Source organism: Astatotilapia calliptera, chromosome 12 (assembly GCF_900246225.1).
Source record: "Astatotilapia calliptera chromosome 12, fAstCal1.2, whole genome shotgun sequence".
NCBI lineage: Eukaryota > Metazoa > Chordata > Actinopteri > Cichliformes > Cichlidae > Astatotilapia > Astatotilapia calliptera.
The window spans coordinates 29,279,382-29,299,091 of NC_039313.1; the positions used below are offsets into that span (position 1 = coordinate 29,279,382).

At 45.4% G+C, this 19,710-nt stretch overlaps 1 protein-coding gene across 1 annotated transcript in view; it reads left to right on the plus strand.

The window, feature by feature from the left end:
* Positions 1-19,710, plus strand: part of notch1b (notch receptor 1b) — a 43,019-nt gene that overhangs the window by 21,569 nt on the left and 1,740 nt on the right. Inside the window, exons 11-32 of the mRNA XM_026186396.1 lie at positions 27-260; positions 598-708; positions 2,487-2,679; positions 2,799-2,944; positions 3,056-3,169; positions 3,900-4,019; positions 4,286-4,438; positions 4,553-4,781; positions 5,285-5,486; positions 5,658-5,811; positions 5,969-6,153; positions 6,799-6,931; positions 7,759-8,016; positions 12,971-13,083; positions 13,413-13,981; positions 14,259-14,693; positions 14,912-15,060; positions 16,813-17,023; positions 17,326-17,416; positions 17,665-17,827; positions 18,985-19,283; positions 19,521-19,668. Coding sequence (XP_026042181.1) covers positions 27-260; positions 598-708; positions 2,487-2,679; positions 2,799-2,944; positions 3,056-3,169; positions 3,900-4,019; positions 4,286-4,438; positions 4,553-4,781; positions 5,285-5,486; positions 5,658-5,811; positions 5,969-6,153; positions 6,799-6,931; positions 7,759-8,016; positions 12,971-13,083; positions 13,413-13,981; positions 14,259-14,693; positions 14,912-15,060; positions 16,813-17,023; positions 17,326-17,416; positions 17,665-17,827; positions 18,985-19,283; positions 19,521-19,668 — 4,410 coding nt within the window. The remainder of the gene's footprint in view (positions 1-26; positions 261-597; positions 709-2,486; positions 2,680-2,798; positions 2,945-3,055; positions 3,170-3,899; positions 4,020-4,285; positions 4,439-4,552; positions 4,782-5,284; positions 5,487-5,657; positions 5,812-5,968; positions 6,154-6,798; positions 6,932-7,758; positions 8,017-12,970; positions 13,084-13,412; positions 13,982-14,258; positions 14,694-14,911; positions 15,061-16,812; positions 17,024-17,325; positions 17,417-17,664; positions 17,828-18,984; positions 19,284-19,520; positions 19,669-19,710) is intronic.

The window sequence follows — 19,710 nt, forward strand, 5'->3', positions numbered from 1 at the left end:
AAACAGACATCAACTCTTTTTCCTAGGTTACACTGGGAAGCACTGTGAGACAGACATAAACGAATGTTACTCCGACCCTTGCCACTATGGCTCCTGCATTGATGGCCTGGCCTCGTTCAGCTGCCAGTGCAAGCCCGGGTTCACCGGTCGGCTTTGTGAGACCAACATCAATGAGTGTCTGAGCCAGCCGTGCAGGTACGGAGGCACCTGCCAGGACAGGGAGAACAGCTATATCTGCGTCTGTCCCAAGGGAACAACAGGTAAGGATCACACACAGGAGATACAAGCGTAACATTTTACCCCTCAGCCATAAAAAGGCTGATGAGATATTGTTGTCACTCCACTGGCAGCATGGACACTCAAGTTTGTGAATGCAATAACGTGAAAACAAGGCAACGTAGGATTGATAGCACAGCTGCATCTACTAAAAATCTTGGATGAGTTTGAATCTCAGTGACCTGAATCTTAAGGTCAAGTTTTCTAAAAATCTTGTGAATGCAAAAACTCAAGAAGGAAGTCACCTAGGATTTTCACATTTATACCATAAATGTTGGGCACCAGTATTTTTTTTTAACCTAAAAAACAACTTTCTTCCAGGAATCAACTGTGAAACCAACATCGATGACTGCAAGAGCAATCTCTGTGATTACGGGACCTGCAATGACAAGATCAATGGCTACGAGTGCGCCTGTGAACCTGGCTACACTGGTAAACTGGAGTTCATAGTTCTATTGATTTCAATATAGGAAACAGGAAACAGGAAGTTGTGATTCAGATCATGGTTGCAAGAAGGAACACAGTAGTTTTGAAATAACTCTAATGAATCTTAGAGTTTGATTGTTGACTGCATGTTAAAACATCAGATTTAAAGAAAGAAAACAAATACTGCAAATCAAGCAGTATGAGCCTTAGACATTAGCTTCAGTACTCTGATGTTAACATGTAGGCTCTTGTTTGTATTTTCATACAATTGTAGTCACTGCAGTAAATACGATCCAAGGTAGATATGATACAAGATGCCTTTGTATCATAGCATCTGTCACAGATATGGATAACATCCAGAAGAAATGTGCATTTATTGACAGTCAGTTTCTGAGATATCTCTGTAAATGGCAAAAATCAGAAACATCTCAACTCCCCATAGATATTAAGCACTAGCTGTCCTAATACCATCGGGGACCCACTATGGATTGAGTGCAGAAAACCCTCCTGGGGACCCTGCATGAGTAAAACTGCTCTGGGCTCTATATGGGCTAGCCTACTCGTTTTTACTTTGACTGTTTTAATAACTCTAAAAGAGACTTTGAGGCTGATTATGTTACACTAGGAAATTTGCTGTGTAACAAGTGCAAAGGTGATAACCCAAAATCCTCCCAGGAGAATGGGAGGGAGATGGTGATACTGAGGGAAATTGTGATAGTATAAGTTTTCTATTTTTCCCTGATCTGGCAGGAAAACCTAGAAAACAGATTTAACCTAAACTAACAGGTTTCAGCCTAAATTCTGAATGAGGTTAGATTTTCCAGATAATGGCTTGCTAGATTAGTGGAAATGAATAATCACATTTTCACAACATCTTTCAAAATATGCAGTTTCCTGAAAATTCTTTGATTTTACCACATTTTTCTGATATATTACACATTTTGTGTTTGAAGGAACATAAAAACTCTTGGATCATTCCAGATAGAGGATTTTTTTTAGTTTTCCAAAAAAATTAATTTCAAATAGATTAAATCTAGTGAAGATTGATGTTAGGATATTTGTTGTTCAAATAGATAAAGTGGAATTGCATGATCTTTGGTTTACTGCCACAAACTAATGCACTGGAAAAGCCCATCTTTTCCAAATATATAGCCAGGTTAAACATAACATCTGTCTGAAGTAAAAAGTGGGCAAACGAGTGCTTAAGGTGCAGCATCAGAGGATTCAAAGGTCCTGATGGGGAGGGTGACAGATGGCGAGCGAGTGCGCACGCTCCTCTGAGGCTCGACCGGTGTCACTTTCCAGCTCCACCCTGTCCCCAACCTGCTGCTGTTCGGACAAGCAAGCTGCCCTCCCGCACAAAGAGAGGACACACACACACTCTGGCACACAGGGCCAGTGGGGATTTGAGCAGGAGAAAAGATTCCCTGAAAGATTCCTGAAAGTTGAGCTTTTAAAAGCTTGGAAGCCGGTCCCTGCTTTAAAGCTAAATGGGCTGCCTTTATGCTACGCATGACACGGGCCTGAATGGCATCAACGCTTCAAGTCGCCGACAAAGGCCGCCTTTAAAGCCGTATGTTTCTGGAAATTGATACATTCGCTGTGTTGATATATAGACTTGATTGTGTGGAGGCTTTGTGTGCAGCTGTTCAGCGTTTTCATGTAATACATCAAAACTGTTGGAGTGTAAAAATGATTGCAGTGATTTCAGCACCCATCCTTTCACTGTTTATAAACTCATGGAGACTCATGATGTCAGGAAGTAAAGCGAAATATCTGTTTAGGTGCCATGTGCAACATAAACATCAACGAGTGCGCGAGCAACCCCTGTCACAACGGCGGCACCTGTATCGACGGCATCAACAGCTTCACCTGCCAGTGTCCAGATGGTTACCATGACACCACCTGTTTCTCCCAAGTCAATGAGTGCCTCAGCAATCCCTGCATCCATGGTCACTGCGAGGACAAGATAAATGGGTGAGGCGGTCTATAAACATTTTTCAGGGGCAGGGCAGTGACAATAAACAAGTTTCCCCAGATTTCCAACAAGAAATTTTTTCCTTTATCGATGATGTTTGTCTTTTACTCCTCGTCAGCTATAAATGCCTGTGTGACTCTGGCTGGAGCGGCAAAAACTGCGACATCAACAACAATGAGTGTGAATCCAACCCGTGTATGAACGGAGGCACCTGCAAGGACATGACCAGCGGATACGTCTGCACCTGTCGCATGGGCTTCACTGGTCAGTATTTGTTAGCATGTGTCGATGAGCTTCGTTTAGTGTCATTCGAACCGTACAGTTTCACTGCTAACCACCACTTGAACTGAAATGTGTTTAATTTATTGCATGCAGGACCAAATTGCCAGAACAACATCAACGAATGTGCCTCCAATCCCTGCCTTAACCAGGGGACCTGCATTGACGACGTTGCAGGGTACAAGTGCAACTGTATCCTGCCTTACACGGGTATGAAAATATTATTGAAAATATTTGATACACCCATGTGTTGGCCTGGCGTTCTGGCATTTCCTTGCTGTGGGAGACAGTTTCCACCGGCTGTTGGGCAAAGAGGAAAATGTGTGGCGGATGAAATAGCTCTTGAGTAAAGTTCAGCAGCAAGACTTCCTCAGGGCTCAAAGACACCAAACCTCTGACTCACTGTGCTCCTCTGTGATCCACAAGCATCCGTGATGGGAGCTGGGAAACATTTTAATGTCATTTTAATGTCATCTGGCTTAGTATTTAATCAAACACATAACCATGGGAAGTTTAAGGGCAAATTGTTCTTATATTTGTCTTGTATATTTTTTTGGAAAAATCCACAGCGCTTTGAATACTAAAAGACTCTTGCTTGGCTTGGGGTGGGAACGGGTTGCTTGACACATTTCCTGTTTGCCTGCTTCCTGTCTCACAGAACAGCAAATGGCTTCACAATGGCCGGAAACTGGAGCCGACTTCCTGTATTAGCAGTATGTTATGGAAACAGATAGGGAAATATCTCCACAGGCCTCAAATACTGACAGAACATGGCTAAAATCTTCTGATAGCATTGATTGAAAGATGATTCTGTGTCCATTTGGATTGGGTTATCTCCAAGTTCATGACTCCTGCGTGGTATCACATAGTGACAGATAAATGTTAAACAGAGTTTAATTCAGTTGACGGTGTATTTCTTTCTTGCGTTTGCACACTACAGGAGAGAACTGTGAAACTCTGATGGCCCCCTGTAGCTCCAAACCCTGCAAGCATGGAGGACTGTGTCAGGAATCAGAGGACTATCTGAACTTCTCTTGTGTCTGTCCTGAAGGATGGCAAGGTAATTATTAATGTCTGCATATATGAGTACCTTCCAGGAATGAGTAAGAGGTCATAGAAAAGGTCAAAAAGGACTCAGAGAGCAGCCTTTTTAGAGAACAGAAGTACACATGTAAATGTTAAATGTTAATTTAATACAAACATTTCTAATAAGAGATCCTTGGATTGTAATCAAGATGATTATGTTCTTAATTTCATACTTACTGTGCCAGCATTTGAAGAAGTATATAATATTTGCTTTCTGTTTCCTCTCCTAATCCCTTCTAGGTCAAACCTGCGAGGTGGACATCAAAGAGTGTGTGAAGAATCCCTGTCGCAATGGAGCAACCTGCCAGAACACTTTGGGCAGTTACCACTGCAGCTGCAAACCGGGCTTTACCGGACGCAACTGCGAAAACAACATTGACGACTGCAAGCCCAGTAAGTTCATCAGTCCTTCTCCCTTTATGTGTTTCCTCTTCGTGTCCATTGATGAAAGTGCACACAAGCAGCACAATAAGAACATAAAGTTGAGTCTAATGCTTCCACCTGCAGACCCCTGTAGCAACGGAGGGCTCTGTAATGACGAGGTGAACGGCTTCCTGTGCACCTGCCCGGCCGGCTTTCGCGGAACAAGGTGCGAGGAGGACATCAACGAGTGTGAGAGCAACCCCTGTAAGAACGGAGCCAACTGCACTGACTGTGTCAACAGCTACACCTGCACCTGCCCGCTCGGCTTCAGTGGCATTCATTGTGAAAATAACACTCCTGACTGCACTGAGAGGTACAGAGCTCACAGAAGGTTTTGTTTGCTTGATTTAAACCCCACAGACATTGCCACTGTGTCATTGTGAGTAATCTCTTCAAGATCAGCAGGTTCACTTTCTGCGCTTTGGAGTTGTAATCTTTGTTTTCTTGTCCACTACTGCCCCCTCTGGTGAAATATTGATATACAACAGTAGGTTTCAACATAGTAGTTTGCTTTTACATTAAATTAATGTGTAGCTCTAATGTTTTTTGCAAAAATGGCCGAAGCATTAGTTCTGCTCTATTCAGTCAGTTTTAAAATGTGTGAAAAAAAATGTGTGGGGAAAAGTGTGAAATTGAAGTAGAGCAATGCTGCAACAAAAATGTTTGTTCTGGGTGAACTTTCTGTGAATCAGATATAAATTTGCCTGCAGCTCATATAATGAGAGCTGTATTGATTTACTCTCATTTCCCTAAAAAGCTGTAGAATATTTTAACCCTAATTTGATGCGCTGACGTCTGTTATTTTTTTCCCTACAGCTCCTGCTTCAACGGTGGCACCTGTGTGGATGGCATCAATGCCTTCACATGTTTATGCCCACCAGGCTTCACCGGGAGCTACTGTCAACATGATATCAATGAGTGTGACTCCAAACCCTGCCTGAATGGCGGTACCTGCCAGGACAGCTATGGGACTTACAAATGCACCTGCCCACACGGTTACACAGGACTAAACTGTCAGGTAGGAGGAGCTAGTAGAACAAAGTTATTCTGATTGTCTTCAAGGCTCCCTGCGTTTTAACCGTAAAATGAGCAAATTACATCTGTCTGGCATATTGAATTGATAAATAACATATGCATACTGCATTAACACCGCACAGTCAACATCTGTTACTTTTATTATGCTTTTCAGAACCTGGTTCGTTGGTGTGACTCGTCTCCTTGTAAAAACGGGGGAACTTGCTGGCAGACAGACACCACATACAGCTGTGGGTGTGAGACTGGATGGACGGGCCTTTATTGTGACGTCCCAAGTGTTTCCTGTGAGGTGGCAGCCAAACAGAGAGGTGAGAGGTTTCAAAAGCCTTGTTATGCCAGGTGTTTTTTTTAACAATGTTTAGCCTGTTAAACTTAGAATATCACGTCGTATATTATTTGCCGATTACTGACAAAATATAAAGAATTTTATTACAACACTTCCATCATCTTTTGCTATCCATTTAGGAGTCGATGTTGCGCATCTTTGTCATAACTCGGGTCAGTGTCTGGACGCAGGAAATGTTCACTACTGCCACTGTCAGGTGGGATACACCGGGAGCTACTGTGAGGAGCAGGTAGATGAATGCACACCGAACCCGTGCCAAAACGGCGCCACCTGCACCGACTTTCTGGGCGGATACACCTGCAAGGTAAAAACTGCGAAGAGAACGTTTTTATCCCTTTGCTATCTATGTTCAGATTTGTTTTTATGTGTCTATTTTTTTACATAAATTTGGTGCACCATGGCACATATGTACTGCATTTTTTTCAAGTTTAGTATGTTATTTATATTTTATGGCAACTTTTGGTTGTTCTAACAAACATTACTTGGAGACATTTATAGTTAAACACATTTCTTGTGGTGACTGTATAACTCTAGATGTGTGCTTCTTTGCAGAAATATTTTTACTCTTAAAGCTACAACTCATTAATATATCTTCTATATTATATGATATTAACCTGCTTTTTAACTAACTGTCGGAGGCATTCAACTAAGAAGTGGTAATTGTAGCTGTTCATTGAATTTAAGTTTAAGGCAGACATCCTTTCTGCTGCAGTCCTAATGAAGAGGTTTGCTTATAAATAGAAAACAAACAGCTTGGTTATGTTAATCTTCTCCGGAGTAAAGGATCTTCTGGCCTTGGCAGGATGGAGGCCAGAAAACAGCCAGGTAAACAAAAAACATCTTTGTTTCATGTCAGACATCGATTAACTTTCCCCTCTCTTCTCTCGCTGTCCCGCTCTTCCTTCTTCCTTCTATTCCTCTTTCGTCTTTTATTCCCTCTCTTCCTCAGTGCATGCCAGGATACTTGGGGACCAACTGCTCTGTGGAGATCAATGAATGTTTCTCCCAGCCGTGCCAGAACGGGGGCACCTGCATTGACCTGATCAATACCTACAAATGCTCCTGTCCCCGGGGAACCCAAGGTCAGCAGACCCCACGCACACTCCTCCACACCTCTCTGCCTCTCCATTCTCTCCTACTTGTCTCCACGCTTCATTAATTAGGGCTTAACAGCACCCCGGGCATAAAAGCTCCACCTCCCGTCTTGGCTCCATCTCTTCCTCTACTTGTCAAGTACTCTATTGATTTTTCTCTCAGACATGAAGGGAGCGTGTGTGTTTTAGGTCAGTCTAAAGTGGCAATAGAGTTGGTTTTCCTAAAACAGCCTACATGTTGTTGGAAATTTGAAGATTAAAAAAGTTTTTTTTTTTAAACAAATTCAGGTCAGTATTTAAAAATGGTTCTAAACGTCTTGACTTTAATCATTTTTGGTCAGTTTCAAGGTCTGGTTTAACCTAAAGCCATTTACACTGGAAAAGCAGAGCACTTTGACTCTCTGTTTATTTGTGGACTTTTTAAATCTGTTTTTGGATCTCTGAAATCTTTTCTTACTCGAAACATTAAAATGTTACTATATAAAACTCTTCATACAACATGCCCTGATGTATCTCTTCAAACTTAACTACTGTTTTTTTTTATGTCTTTGTAGACATGTCTATCTTTTTGTTTTTCAAAGTCCAGACCTAATTTCATACCCTTTATCCAAAATTTCCTCTATAAAGGGACACTAATATCTGCAATTTACTGGAAAATGACAGAATAGAAAGCAAATGACCTGCTGACAGTTTGTTAAAGTCATAACCGCTTTTGGTGATTCTCAAAATGATATATTGTTCATGTTCTTTATTTAAATGAATGCACATTACTTAACATTGTTGATTCCCCCTTACTCTTCCATTGCAATCTTCAGGTGTTCACTGTGAGATCAATGTGGACGACTGCACTCCCTTCACTGACCCAGTCACCAAAGAGCCAAAGTGCTTCAACAAAGGCAAGTGTGTGGATGGAGTCGGAGGCTACCACTGCATCTGCCCTCCGGGATATGTTGGGGAGCGCTGTGAGGGAGACGTGAACGAGTGTCTGTCAAACCCCTGTGACCCGCGTGGAACGCACAGCTGCATCCAGCTCACCAACAACTACCGCTGCGAGTGTCGCACCGGATACACGGGTAAACAGCTTAGAGAGTATATTAAAGAGTTTGAGGGGGGATATGTTAGCCTGCCTTTTTGGCTGGTATTTTCTTTGCACTCACTGTTTAAACTGCCCTCATCATTCAGTTTGCATGTTTGTACTACACACAGCATATAAAAGATGGACATAACCAAAGTGAGATCAGCCGTTTAAAGTTTATGGAAGCTTTGAGTTTCTGCTTTTCACCATTGCAAATTTATCTTTTTTAAAGCAAACTTTTGGACAAGAGAGTAGCAATGATCAGATTATGCTGCCTTGGTTAACAAGATGAGCTATTATTAATTGAGTTGCTAATTTTGATTAGCTTAAACCATCCATCCATCCATCAATCTTCATCCGCTTTGTCCGGGGCCAGGTCGCGGGGGCAGCAGCCTAAGCAAAGAGGCCCAGACCTCTCTCTCCCCAGCCACCTCCTCCAGCTTGTCCGGGGGAATACCAAGGCGTTCCCAGGCCAGCCGAGAGATATAATCTCTCCAGCGTGTCCTGGGTCTGCCCCGGGGCCTCCTCCCGGTGGGACATGCCTGGAACACCTCACCCAGGAGGCGCCCAGGGGGCATCCTTGTCAGATGCCCGAACCACCTCAGCTGGCTCCTTTCAATGTGGAGCAGCAGCTGCTCTACTCTGAGCCCCTCCCGGATAGCCGAACTTCTCACCCTATCTCTAAGGGAGAGGCCAGCCACCCTTCGGAGGAAGCTCATTTCTGCCGCTTGTATCCGCGATCTCGTTCTTTCGGTCACTACCCACAGCTCGTGGCCATAGGTGAAGGTAGGGACGTAGATCGACCGGTAAATTGAGAGCTTCGCTTTTACACTCAGCTCCCTCTTCACCACAACGGACCGGTGCAGCGTCCGCATTACTGCAGCTGCAGCCCCAATCCGTCTGTCGATCTCCGGCTCCCTTCTCCCATCACTCGCGAACAAGACCCCGAGATACTTGAACTCCTCCACTTGTGGCAGGAACTCATCCCCGACCCGGAGTGGGCACTCCACCCTTTTCCGGCTGAGAACCATGGCCTCAGATTTGGAGGTGCTGATCCTCATTCCCGCTGCTTCACACTCGGCTGCGAACCGCTCCAGTGCGAGCTGGAGGCCTTCACCCGATGAAGCCAACAGAACCACATCATCTGCAAAAATCAGAGATGAGATTCTGAGGCCACCAAAGCGAAAGCCCTCCGCCACTTGGCTGCGCCTAGAAATCCTGTCCATAAAAATTATGAACAGAACCGGAGACAAAGGGCAGCCCTGGCGAAGCCCATCACCCACCGGGAACGAGTCCAACTTATTGCCGGCAATGCGAACCAAGCTCTTGCAACGGTTGTATAGGGATCGAATGGCCCGTAGCAATGGGCCAGACACCCCATATTCCCGCAACACCTCCCACAGGACACCCCGAGGGACACGGTCGAATGCCTTCTCCAAGTCCACAAAACACATGTAGACTGGTTGGGCAAACTCCCATGCACCCTCAAGTATCCTGGAGAGGATAAAGAGCTGGTCCAGTGTTCCGCGACCAGGACGAAAACCGCATTGTTCCTCCTGTATCCGAGGTTCGACTAACGGACAAACTCTCCTTTCCAGCACCCTGGCATAGACTTTCCCAGGGAGGCTGAGGAGTGTGATCCCCCTGTAGTTGGAACACACCCTCCGGTCCCCTTTCTTTTTTTTTTTTTTTAATAAATAGGACAGGGGGAATGAAATGAGAGAAAGAGGGGGAGAGAAAGAAAGAAAACCAAAGGGGAGAAGAGACGGTGAGAAGGGGGGGGAAGAGAGAGAAAAAAAAAAAGAACTCCTGGGTCACCTGTATGGAGAAAAAAAAAAACAAACAACAAAAAAAACAAACAGAGGAGACAGCAAACAACAAAGAGCAACATAATAATAGAGAAAACAAAGCACCATCACAATAAACTAGCTAGTCATAGATATCAATATTTACTAAATAATAAACGATATTGTGCAGCACGCAAGATAGACAGCGCACAGTGTGCTTTGAGGCAGCAGTCAAGAAAGCTTTAGTCCGCGTCTGTGAATACCCATGTGTGCATACCTGTGTGGATCAGCATGCTTGCATTCCAAAGGTTTCTCCACGTAATGATCTGCTAGGGAGTGTGGGGGGGCCACAGCCCCGTCCTCCAGGGTGTGAAGCGGGTATGGAGGAGATCAAAACTCCAGACATCCAGAGGCCCCCAGAACACAAGAGACCATGGAAGACCAACAGAGGGGCAGCCGCGCCACTGTTCCAGTAAGAGCCGAGGAGAGTCCCAGATGAGGGCTCGCCCAGCAGCCGCGGAGCAGAAGTCAGGGGGAGTTGCAGTGACGCGCCCGTGAGCTCCGCCGGCCCCCAGCTGTGCCTGAGTGACCGAGCCCCAGGCCGAGAGGCCGGGGGCACCCCACCTCCAAAGGGGGCCCGAGCGAGCCCCAGGCCCCAGGCCCCGACAAGCGGCCGCCAAGGAGTGAGCCGGTGTGTACCCGGACGCCCACCCCCAGACACAAAGAACCACCAACACACCGACACCTGAGGGAGTCCGCCACCGGCAGGGGAAGTGGTGGTGGGTGGAGATAGGCCTCCAAACCTTGGAGGGCCTGAGGTGTCCCCAGAGAGGTCCCCCCTTTCTTAAAGATGGGGACCACCACCCCGGTCTGCCAGTCCACAGGTACTGCCCCTGATCTCCACGCAACATTGCAGAGGCGTGTCAACCAGGACAGCCCTACAACGTCCAGAGCCTTCAGGAACTCGGGGCGGACCTCATCAACACCAGGGGCTCTGCCACCAAGGAGTTGTTTAACTGCCTCAGTGACCTCGCCCCCGGAAATTGGCGGGTCATTCCCCTCATCCCCAGACTCTGCTTCCTCCTCGGAAGACGTGTCAGTGGGATTAAGGAGGTCCTCGAAGTATTCCTTCCACCGCCTGACAATTTTCTCAGTCGACGTCAGCAGCGCTCCGCCAGCACTATACACAGTGCAGGTAGAGCACCGCTTTCCCCTCCTGAGACGTCTGACGGTTTGCCAGAATCTCTTCGAGGCAGTCCGAAAGTCTTTTTCCATGGCCTCTCCGAACTCCTCCCACACCCGAGTTTTTGCTTCAGCCACTGCCCGAGCCGCATTCCGCTTGGCCTGTCGATACCTGTCGGCTGCCTCCGGAGTCCCACAGGCTAACCAAGCCCGATAGGACTCCTTCTTCAGCCTGGTGGCTCCCTTCACCTCTGGTGTCCACCATTTGGTTTGGGGATTACCACCACGGCAGGCACCCACCACCTTGCGGCCGCAGCTCAATGCAGCAGCTTCGGCAATGGAGACTCTGAACATGGTCCATTCGGACTCAATGTCCCCAGTCTCCCTCGGAATGCTGTCGAAGCTCTGCTGGAGGTGTGCGTTGAAGATCTCACGGACTGGGGCCTCTGCTAGACGTTCCCAGCACACCCTCACTATGCGTTTAGGTGCACCAGGTCTGTCCAGCGTCCTCCCCCGCCACCTGATCCAACTCACCACCAGGTGGTGATCAGTTGACAGCTCAGCCCCTCTCTTTACCCGAGTGTCCAGAACATATGGTCGCAGGTCTGCTGATACGATTACACAATCGATCATCGACCTACGGCCTAGAGCGTCCTGGTGCCACGTGCACTTATGGACACTCTTATGTTCGAACAGGGTGTTCGTTATGGCCAAACTGTGGTTAGCACAGAAGTCCAATAACAAAGCACCGCTCGGGTTCAGATCAGGGAGGCCGTTCCTCCCAATCACGCCCCTCCAGGTCTCGCTGTCGTTACCCACGTGAGCATTGAAGTCTCCCAGCAGGACAACAGAGTCTCCAGGTGGAGCACCCTCCAGCACCCCCCCAGGGACTCTAAGAAGGCTGGGTACTCTGAACTGCCACTCGGCGCATAAGCGCAGATGACAGTCAGGACCCGTTCCCCGACCCTAAGGCGCAGGGAACAAACCCTCTCGTCCACCGGGAAAAACCCCAACGTACCGGCAGCAAGCCGAGGGGATATTAGGATACCCACCCCAGCCCGCCGCCTCTCACCAGGGGCAACTCCAGACTGAGACAGAGTCCAGCCCCTCTCCAGGAGACTGGTTCCAGAGCCCAAGCCATGTGTAGAGGTGAGCCCGACTATATCTAGCCGGTACCTCTCAACCTCACACACTAACTCAGGCTCCTTCCCCACCAGAGAGGTGACATTCCATGTCCCTATTGCCAGTCTTGGCAGCCGGGGGTCAGTCCGCCAGGGCCGCCGCTCCTGGCCGCCACCCGGCACACAATGCACCCGACCCCTATGGCGCCTCCTGCGGGTGGTGGGCCTGCGGGAGGATGGGCCCATGTCTCCTCTTCGGGCTGTGCCCGGCCGGACCCCATGGACTAAGGCCCGGCCACCAGACGCTCGCCCTCGGGCACCCTCCCCGGGCCTGGCTCCAGGGCGGGGCCCCGGTAACCCTATCCCGGGCAGGGTAAACTGTTCCCTCGGTGTCCTTTTCATAAGGGTCTTATGAATCGCTCTTTGTCTGGTCCCTCACCCAGGGCCAATTTGCCATGGGAGACCCTACCAGGGGGCAAAAGCCCCCAGACAACATAGCCCCTGGGATCCCTGGGACACACAAACCCCTCCACCACGATAAGGTAGCGATTCAAGCTTAAACCATGCTTAAAATAAAAAGTACTTGCCAGAACAAAATAACAGGCAAAATGAATGTCATGTTGTGTTCAATATTATTTGCATGTAGCAACTGAGACCATAGTCTAATCAGGAAAGTGTTTACTGAAGTCAAGTGAAAATCAAATTGCAATGATGCAAGATGCAGGAGTCAGTCCCTGCTGCTGCACATCTTTTATATACAGTGTTTGTTGATCTAAAACGTACTGGTGTGACATTAACCTTACAATTATAATGAGGAATGAAAATGAAATGACAAACCTTTTTGTGTGTGACACCTCTGTAGGTCAGCGTTGTGACACTGTGTTCGATGGCTGTAAGAGCAAACCTTGTCGTAATGGAGGCACCTGTGCTGTGGCCAGTAATACACCACATGGCTTCATCTGCAAATGTCCTCCTGTGAGTACACACTCTCGGAAATATACACAGACCTCTGTCACTCATAAGAAAGTTGTAATAAAAGAGCAAAAATTCCTCTTAATATTATCTAAATGTTGACTGTAACTTTTAAAAGAGACATACAGAAGGCGATGTGATGCTTCCATAATGGGAAATATACTTTTTTACTAATATTTGATCTAAATTAGCCCTCTTGGCTTTAATCATAGATAGCCTGATATTGGCTTGAATTTTAGTTTTCAGGAATAAGACAGATTGCTTATATTCATATCAGTCTAATTTATTTAATATATAATAAGCATAAATCATATATATTATTCTTCCTGTAGGGCTTTACTGGCTCCACGTGTGAATACGACTCCCAGACCTGCGGCAGCCTTCACTGTCGCAATGGAGGCACATGCATCTCCGGTCATAAGAGTCCCACGTGTCTCTGTGCTCCATTATTCACTGGACCTGAATGCCAATATCCCACTGACAGTCCCTGTTATTCGAACCCCTGTTACAACGGCGGCACGTGTGAATACACCTCAGAGGAGCCGTACTACCACTGTGAATGCCCAGCTAACTTCAACGGCCTCCGCTGCCATATCCTGGATTACAGCTTCCCGGGAGGGTCTGGCCACAACATCCCGCCACCCCCAGTGGACGTCCCCTGCGGGATCCCGCAGTGTGAAGAGCGCAAGTACAACAAGCACTGCGATGTGTCCTGTAACAACCATGAGTGCGGCTGGGACAACGGCGACTGCTCGCTCAATTTCAACGATCCGTGGAAGAACTGCTCGGCCGCTCTGCAGTGCTGGCGATACTTCAATGATGGGAAGTGTGACTCACAGTGTGACAATGCTGGATGTCTGTATGATGGGTTTGACTGCCAGAACTTGGAAGGACAGTGCAAGTAAGTGTATTTAAGTGAAATAAGAGTTAGCTTAGCTTCATAAAATATCCAGTTAAATATCTTAAAATCTATTTGTCTTGCTTGGTGTGCTGCTAATTAGATGCTGAGAAGAACAAACAGGATAGAGAACTACAGTGATAAAACTGTCTTTGATACAACAGTTCATTATTTTCCAGTAGAGCTGTAGGTAGTTTCTGTGTCATATACTTCTTCTTTTAAGCATATATGTGCAATTAAGAGATATTTAATTGGGCCTTTGCATCCAATTTTTTTGCAGCCCTCTCTATGACCAGTACTGCAAGGATCACTACGCCGATGGCCATTGCGACCAGGGCTGCAACAACGCAGAGTGCGAGTGGGATGGCCTGGACTGTGCCAGCAACATGCCTGAGAAGCTAGCCGTGGGCCAGCTGGTCCTGGTTGTCCACATCACCCCTGAACACCTCCTCAATAACTCCTTCGGCTTCCTGCGCGAGCTGAGCCGCGTGCTCCGAACCAATGTGGTATTCAAGAAGGATACAAAGGGGGAAATGATGGTCTACCCATATTATGGGAACGAACATGAGCTGAAAAAGTACAACGTCAAGCGTTCAGTGGACTCTTGGTCAGAGGTTCCTGGCAAAGTGCTGAATGTGGTCAAGAGGAGCCTGTATGACTTGGCTGGTGACAGCAAGAGAGCAAAGAGGGAGCTGGATCATTTGCAGATCAAAGGGTGAGAAGGCATTTCTGAAAATATTTCAGTCATTAACCTGCAAATTGTTCAGATCATTTTCTTCCATTATCTGTCATTTTATATGCTCATCTTTGTTTTTGGATTTAGTTTTTTCTTTTTGGGGGGGTTTAAGAAGATTTTTATTTCTTTGCGGAAGCTAATTAGATTCAGAAAAATGATAAAGTCTGGAGTCACTTTGTGTTTTCTTCACTCTCTAGTTCAATTGTCCACTTGGAGGTGGACAACCGTCAGTGCTTCCAACAATCCACCGAGTGTTTCCAGAGCACAAGTGATGCTGCAGCGTTCCTTGGGGCTTTGGAGTCCAGTGGCAAACTGGATGTACCTTTCACCATTGAAGCTGTTTACAGTAAGTATATTTAATAGGTATCTGCATGACTTAAAAAGTCTGTATGCATTCTTGGCTTTCCAAAAAATAGAACTCTCTATAAAAAAATAAAGCAAAAGCAAATTTTGACTGCAGCTTGTCAAATTCTGGACACTTTTTACCAAAGATATTTGATCTAAAGCAGCTGCTTCATATTTTCATATATTGTATGATGAAACTTTTCTAATCAATGTACACTCAATGGAAAAGTCTATTGATTTTGTGTATTTTCCATACTGTTAACAAATCACAAGAAAAAAACAAAGCCATCATTGACTCCTATTAAAAACGTAGTGGGCCTCAGGTTGTACTGCATATTTCTTTATCAGGCCAAACCTCCACTTGAATAGATTTGATGTAGCCTGCAAAGCCCAGGCAAATATTTTTATTCCTAAAATTTCAAAACTTCTTGATTAACATGTAAAAAACATGTTCATTTATCTCTGTTCATGTATAATTGTTGGTTTAGTCTTTTTTTTTTTAATTGGATCTTTTTATAAACGAAAACATAAAATCGACTACACTCCTTAAATGTTGTATGCAAATACAACATTAGTGTATCTTACACACTGGTAATCATTTTCATTTCTGTGCAAACCCAAGGTTTCTTGAAGACAGTCTAAAATGTAAAACAGGATCGCACAAATTAGCTTGATTGTTTGTAAAGTAAAATAAATGTCATTAGTAGTATGAGGACTAAAACATGAAAAATCACTGATGGGGTTTTTTAAGGCCTCGTGGTGTCCACACGCACAGAACATACTCGGATTAGACACATGCTCTTTCATGCTCACGCTCGAAGCAAATGTATCCGACGTGGCCTCTGGTCGGGTCCTAACCTTACAACTCTTTGATTGTGTATTTGTTATGCAGCCGTGAACAAATGCAGTTGTGAATCTCTTGGCCTAAACAATGAGTCCTCCCCTTGGTGTAAATCCAATGGCTTGAGGCTCCAAAATGGTTAATTGCCGTAAATCAACTCATCCAACCTCCCCCCGCCTCCAAAATCACATAACATAACCGTATCTGTCTGTTTCTCAGACATGTACACATATACGTCCACGGATATCACACTCGCACACATGCACGCACACGCACTTCATCCCACAGTGTGAGGGGCTGCTGCAACCTTCACCTCGCTGAATGTAATACCAGGACTTAATGTATCTCTGAGGGTTTAGGTTGGGGGAGTTTATCATTTCAAAATCGTTAGTGGAAAAAAAGAGAAGGGGAAAAATTGATCGGGAGTGTGCTAGAAGTTGGGAGTCTTTGTTATCTCGAAAATCCTAATAAATCCTTCGTCTTTACAGCTTAAAGTGCGTGCAGTAATTTGAAGTTCATTAATCCCCCTCCCTTTTTTCTCTTAAAGAAGAAATGGTAAAGTTGTCTCTTGGTACCCTGGGCTGAAAAGAGAGAGAGGAGGTGGTGGTGGTGTACTTTTCTCCCCCTTTTCTTTTTTTTTTTATCACGCCCCATCCCTTTTTTTTCTTTTTTTGATGAAAAGTGGTTAGCAATTCTGATTATTACTGAATAGATAGAAGAAGCTAGCTTTACAAACGGTGAGGATCGTCAGTCCATTTCAGACACTGGCTGCGTTTTGGAGTGGGATCCGCGGGGCGAAGGAGAGCCGGACTAGCTCTGCTCGAACACTCAGGCTGATCCTGGGTGTCCCGGTCCAGCGGTCCACATCTTGTCCTCAGCCCACTGTGAACATAATGTCCATTTTCCTACCAGGTGGCGTGGAACCCGAGCCACCACAGGTTTCCTACCTAATCTACTTGGTACTGGGCGGTTTAGGGATGCTGGCCTTCCTTGGACTGGGAATGGTGGCTGCCCGAAAGCGCCGTCATGAACACGGGCGGCTCTGGCTTCCCGAGGGCTTCAAGACCACAGATAGCAAGAAGAAGAGACGTGAGCCTGTTGGAGAGGATTCGGTGGGATTAAAGTAAGTTTACATTTATTCGGCACTCGCTGTCATTTGGTGTGTGTTTCTTTGCGGGTTGGGTGACGGGCCAGTTCTTTAGGTAAAAATTTGGAAAAATGGGATTTTTCTCTGGATCATTAATGATAATGATATAGCAGGTTTACGTGTGAATTAATTGACTTGTTGGGGCAGAGGGGTGTGGTATGAAATCAATCAATGCTTTTGTTTTTTCGGCATCGCTACACCATTAATGGTGAGTGGCTTGTATGAGACTGAAGCAGTGGAGTACGAGGATTTTTAAAAGGTTTTCTGCTTCATCACAGGCCAATGAAAAACACCTCAGACATTTCTCTCATGGATGACACCCACACTGAGTGGGGAGAAGACGAACCTTCAGATGCGAAACGCTTTAGGGTAAGGAACTCTGACATAACTAAAATATAATGATTATTATTATTATTATTATTCAATTTTACAGTCTGAGCAACTATTTCATAAGACATCTAATTCTAGGCTTTGAGAGAATTGTTTGTGTATTTTTAAATGTTTAAAATAATTTTATGATCTTTTTATAATACATTTTAAACTTTTTTTTGTTTTTTTCTAATTCGATTTAAAGTCAGTTTCAGTTGTCTGACCTCCTGCTGTCCCCGTTTTAACAGTTTGATGAGCAGGCTGTGTTGGATGCGGACGACCAGACAGACAACCGCCAGTGGACGCAGCAGCACCTGGATGCCGCTGACCTGCGCATCCCATCTATAGCTCCCACACCCCCTCAGGGCGAGATTGAGAATGACTGCCTGGATGTCAATGTCCGCGGTCCAGGTGTGTTACGAACCATAGATATTATTTATATTGGCGGGACCTCTTATCTTTAGGTTATTTTTATTGCGGATGACTTGGTTGTCTTTATATAAACCATTAAATTACAGAGACTACTAGATATATATATGTATATGTATATGTCTTTTTTTTTTGCCTTTTTTCTTTTTGCTTGTGAAATACAGAACTGAAAAGTCTAGGTGAGGGAACTGGGAGAGGAAAATCCTTCGGTAGTGTAAAGCTATTACTGATATTTGAATGGATCAAGGGGCAAAGAACTTTTTGAGCACACATTTCTAGTAGTCACACATTTTTCTGTGTGTGTTTTTCTTGTGTAAACTTGTGTATGTGAATTGATTAATATCTTTTCTGGGCGAACATTTCACATTTCCTAAGGATGTGTGTGTTTTTTTATGTGTGTGCGTGCGTGTGTAATTGCGCATGTAGGAGCTGCTAAAGCTCCATGTCCTCAGGGTAAAGGATCTTCTTCAAAGCAGCTGGCTGGAAGCTAGATGCCTGGGGGAAAACACTGATTCCTGATCAGATTAATCATTTGACCAGTAATAGGCCTCTGTTTTCTTTTTTTTTCTTTTTTTATTCTACATTACAAAAACCAATGAAGGCATCAGATGCAAAAACCTAACTTTGTACTAAGTGGCAAATTCCCTGAAGAAAAGCTATGAAAAATCAAAGTAACAGGTTTAACATCTTGAGAGCACACTTTTCCCCCCGTTGCGGATCGATGCACTTGAATCGACCAAATCTGCGAGATCTGGGGCTTGCTATCCTTTTGAAGAGGAGAAAACCTATCCAAGTCGACTGACTGAGCCGCCTCTCACAGCCAGATTTTAATGCTTCGTTTTTGCAGTAGTCTAGCTTTAGCAAGCCTTGGCCTCTATCCCTCTAGCTTCGCTTTCCTTCTGAAGCTTCTCCTGTGCCGGGGCCTTGATCAGAATCTATTATCGAAAAAGAGAGCGCTGTGATGATTCAACCCAGGAAAAAGTGTCAAATCCACATTCGATTTGTTTGTTGCTTTGTTTTGATCTGCCAGGTGCTTTGAAGTGAACCCTCTTGTAGTTTTGCAGTAGTTAATATGACTGTACTGTGCTGACCATGCAGTGCCTTTTTTTTCATTCGCTTCTTCTGGTCCTTACGTGCAGATGGATTCACACCCCTGATGATTGCGTCCTGCAGTGGCGGAGGTTTAGAAACAGGCAACAGCGAGGAGGAGGAGGACGCCTCTGCTAATGTGATCAATGACTTCATCTATCAAGGTGCTAACCTCCACAACCAGACTGATCGGACGGGTGAAACAGCTCTTCACCTGGCTGCCCGCTATGCCCGCTCTGATGCTGCTAAACGCCTGCTGGAGGCCAGCGCTGATGCCAACATACAAGACAACATGGGCAGAACTCCTCTGCATGCTGCTGTGGCAGCTGATGCCCAAGGAGTGTTCCAGGTGGGTTTCTTTATCATTTATTTATTTCTTTTTGGATTAGGAAACCCAAAATGCAAATGTGAGCATGGCTCGTTTAAAGTCTTTTTTTTTCATCTTAAAATTGTGATGACCATTTTGTGTGAAAAATATAGCTATTAAAAAAATATTAATAGTACAAAGTTAAAATACTTTAAATTTCCTGTAAAATTCATTATTCTAAAGGAATCTAATGGAGTAATGTGTTGTACATCTTTGCAGATTCTGATAAGGAACCGTGCCACAGACTTAGATGCCCGCATGCATGATGGCACTACACCCCTGATCTTGGCTGCCAGGCTTGCAGTGGAGGGCATGGTGGAGGAGCTCATTAACTGCCATGCTGATGTCAATGCAATTGATGATTTTGGTAAGGTTTCAATGTTTTTTGCCACTTACGATATTCACAAAA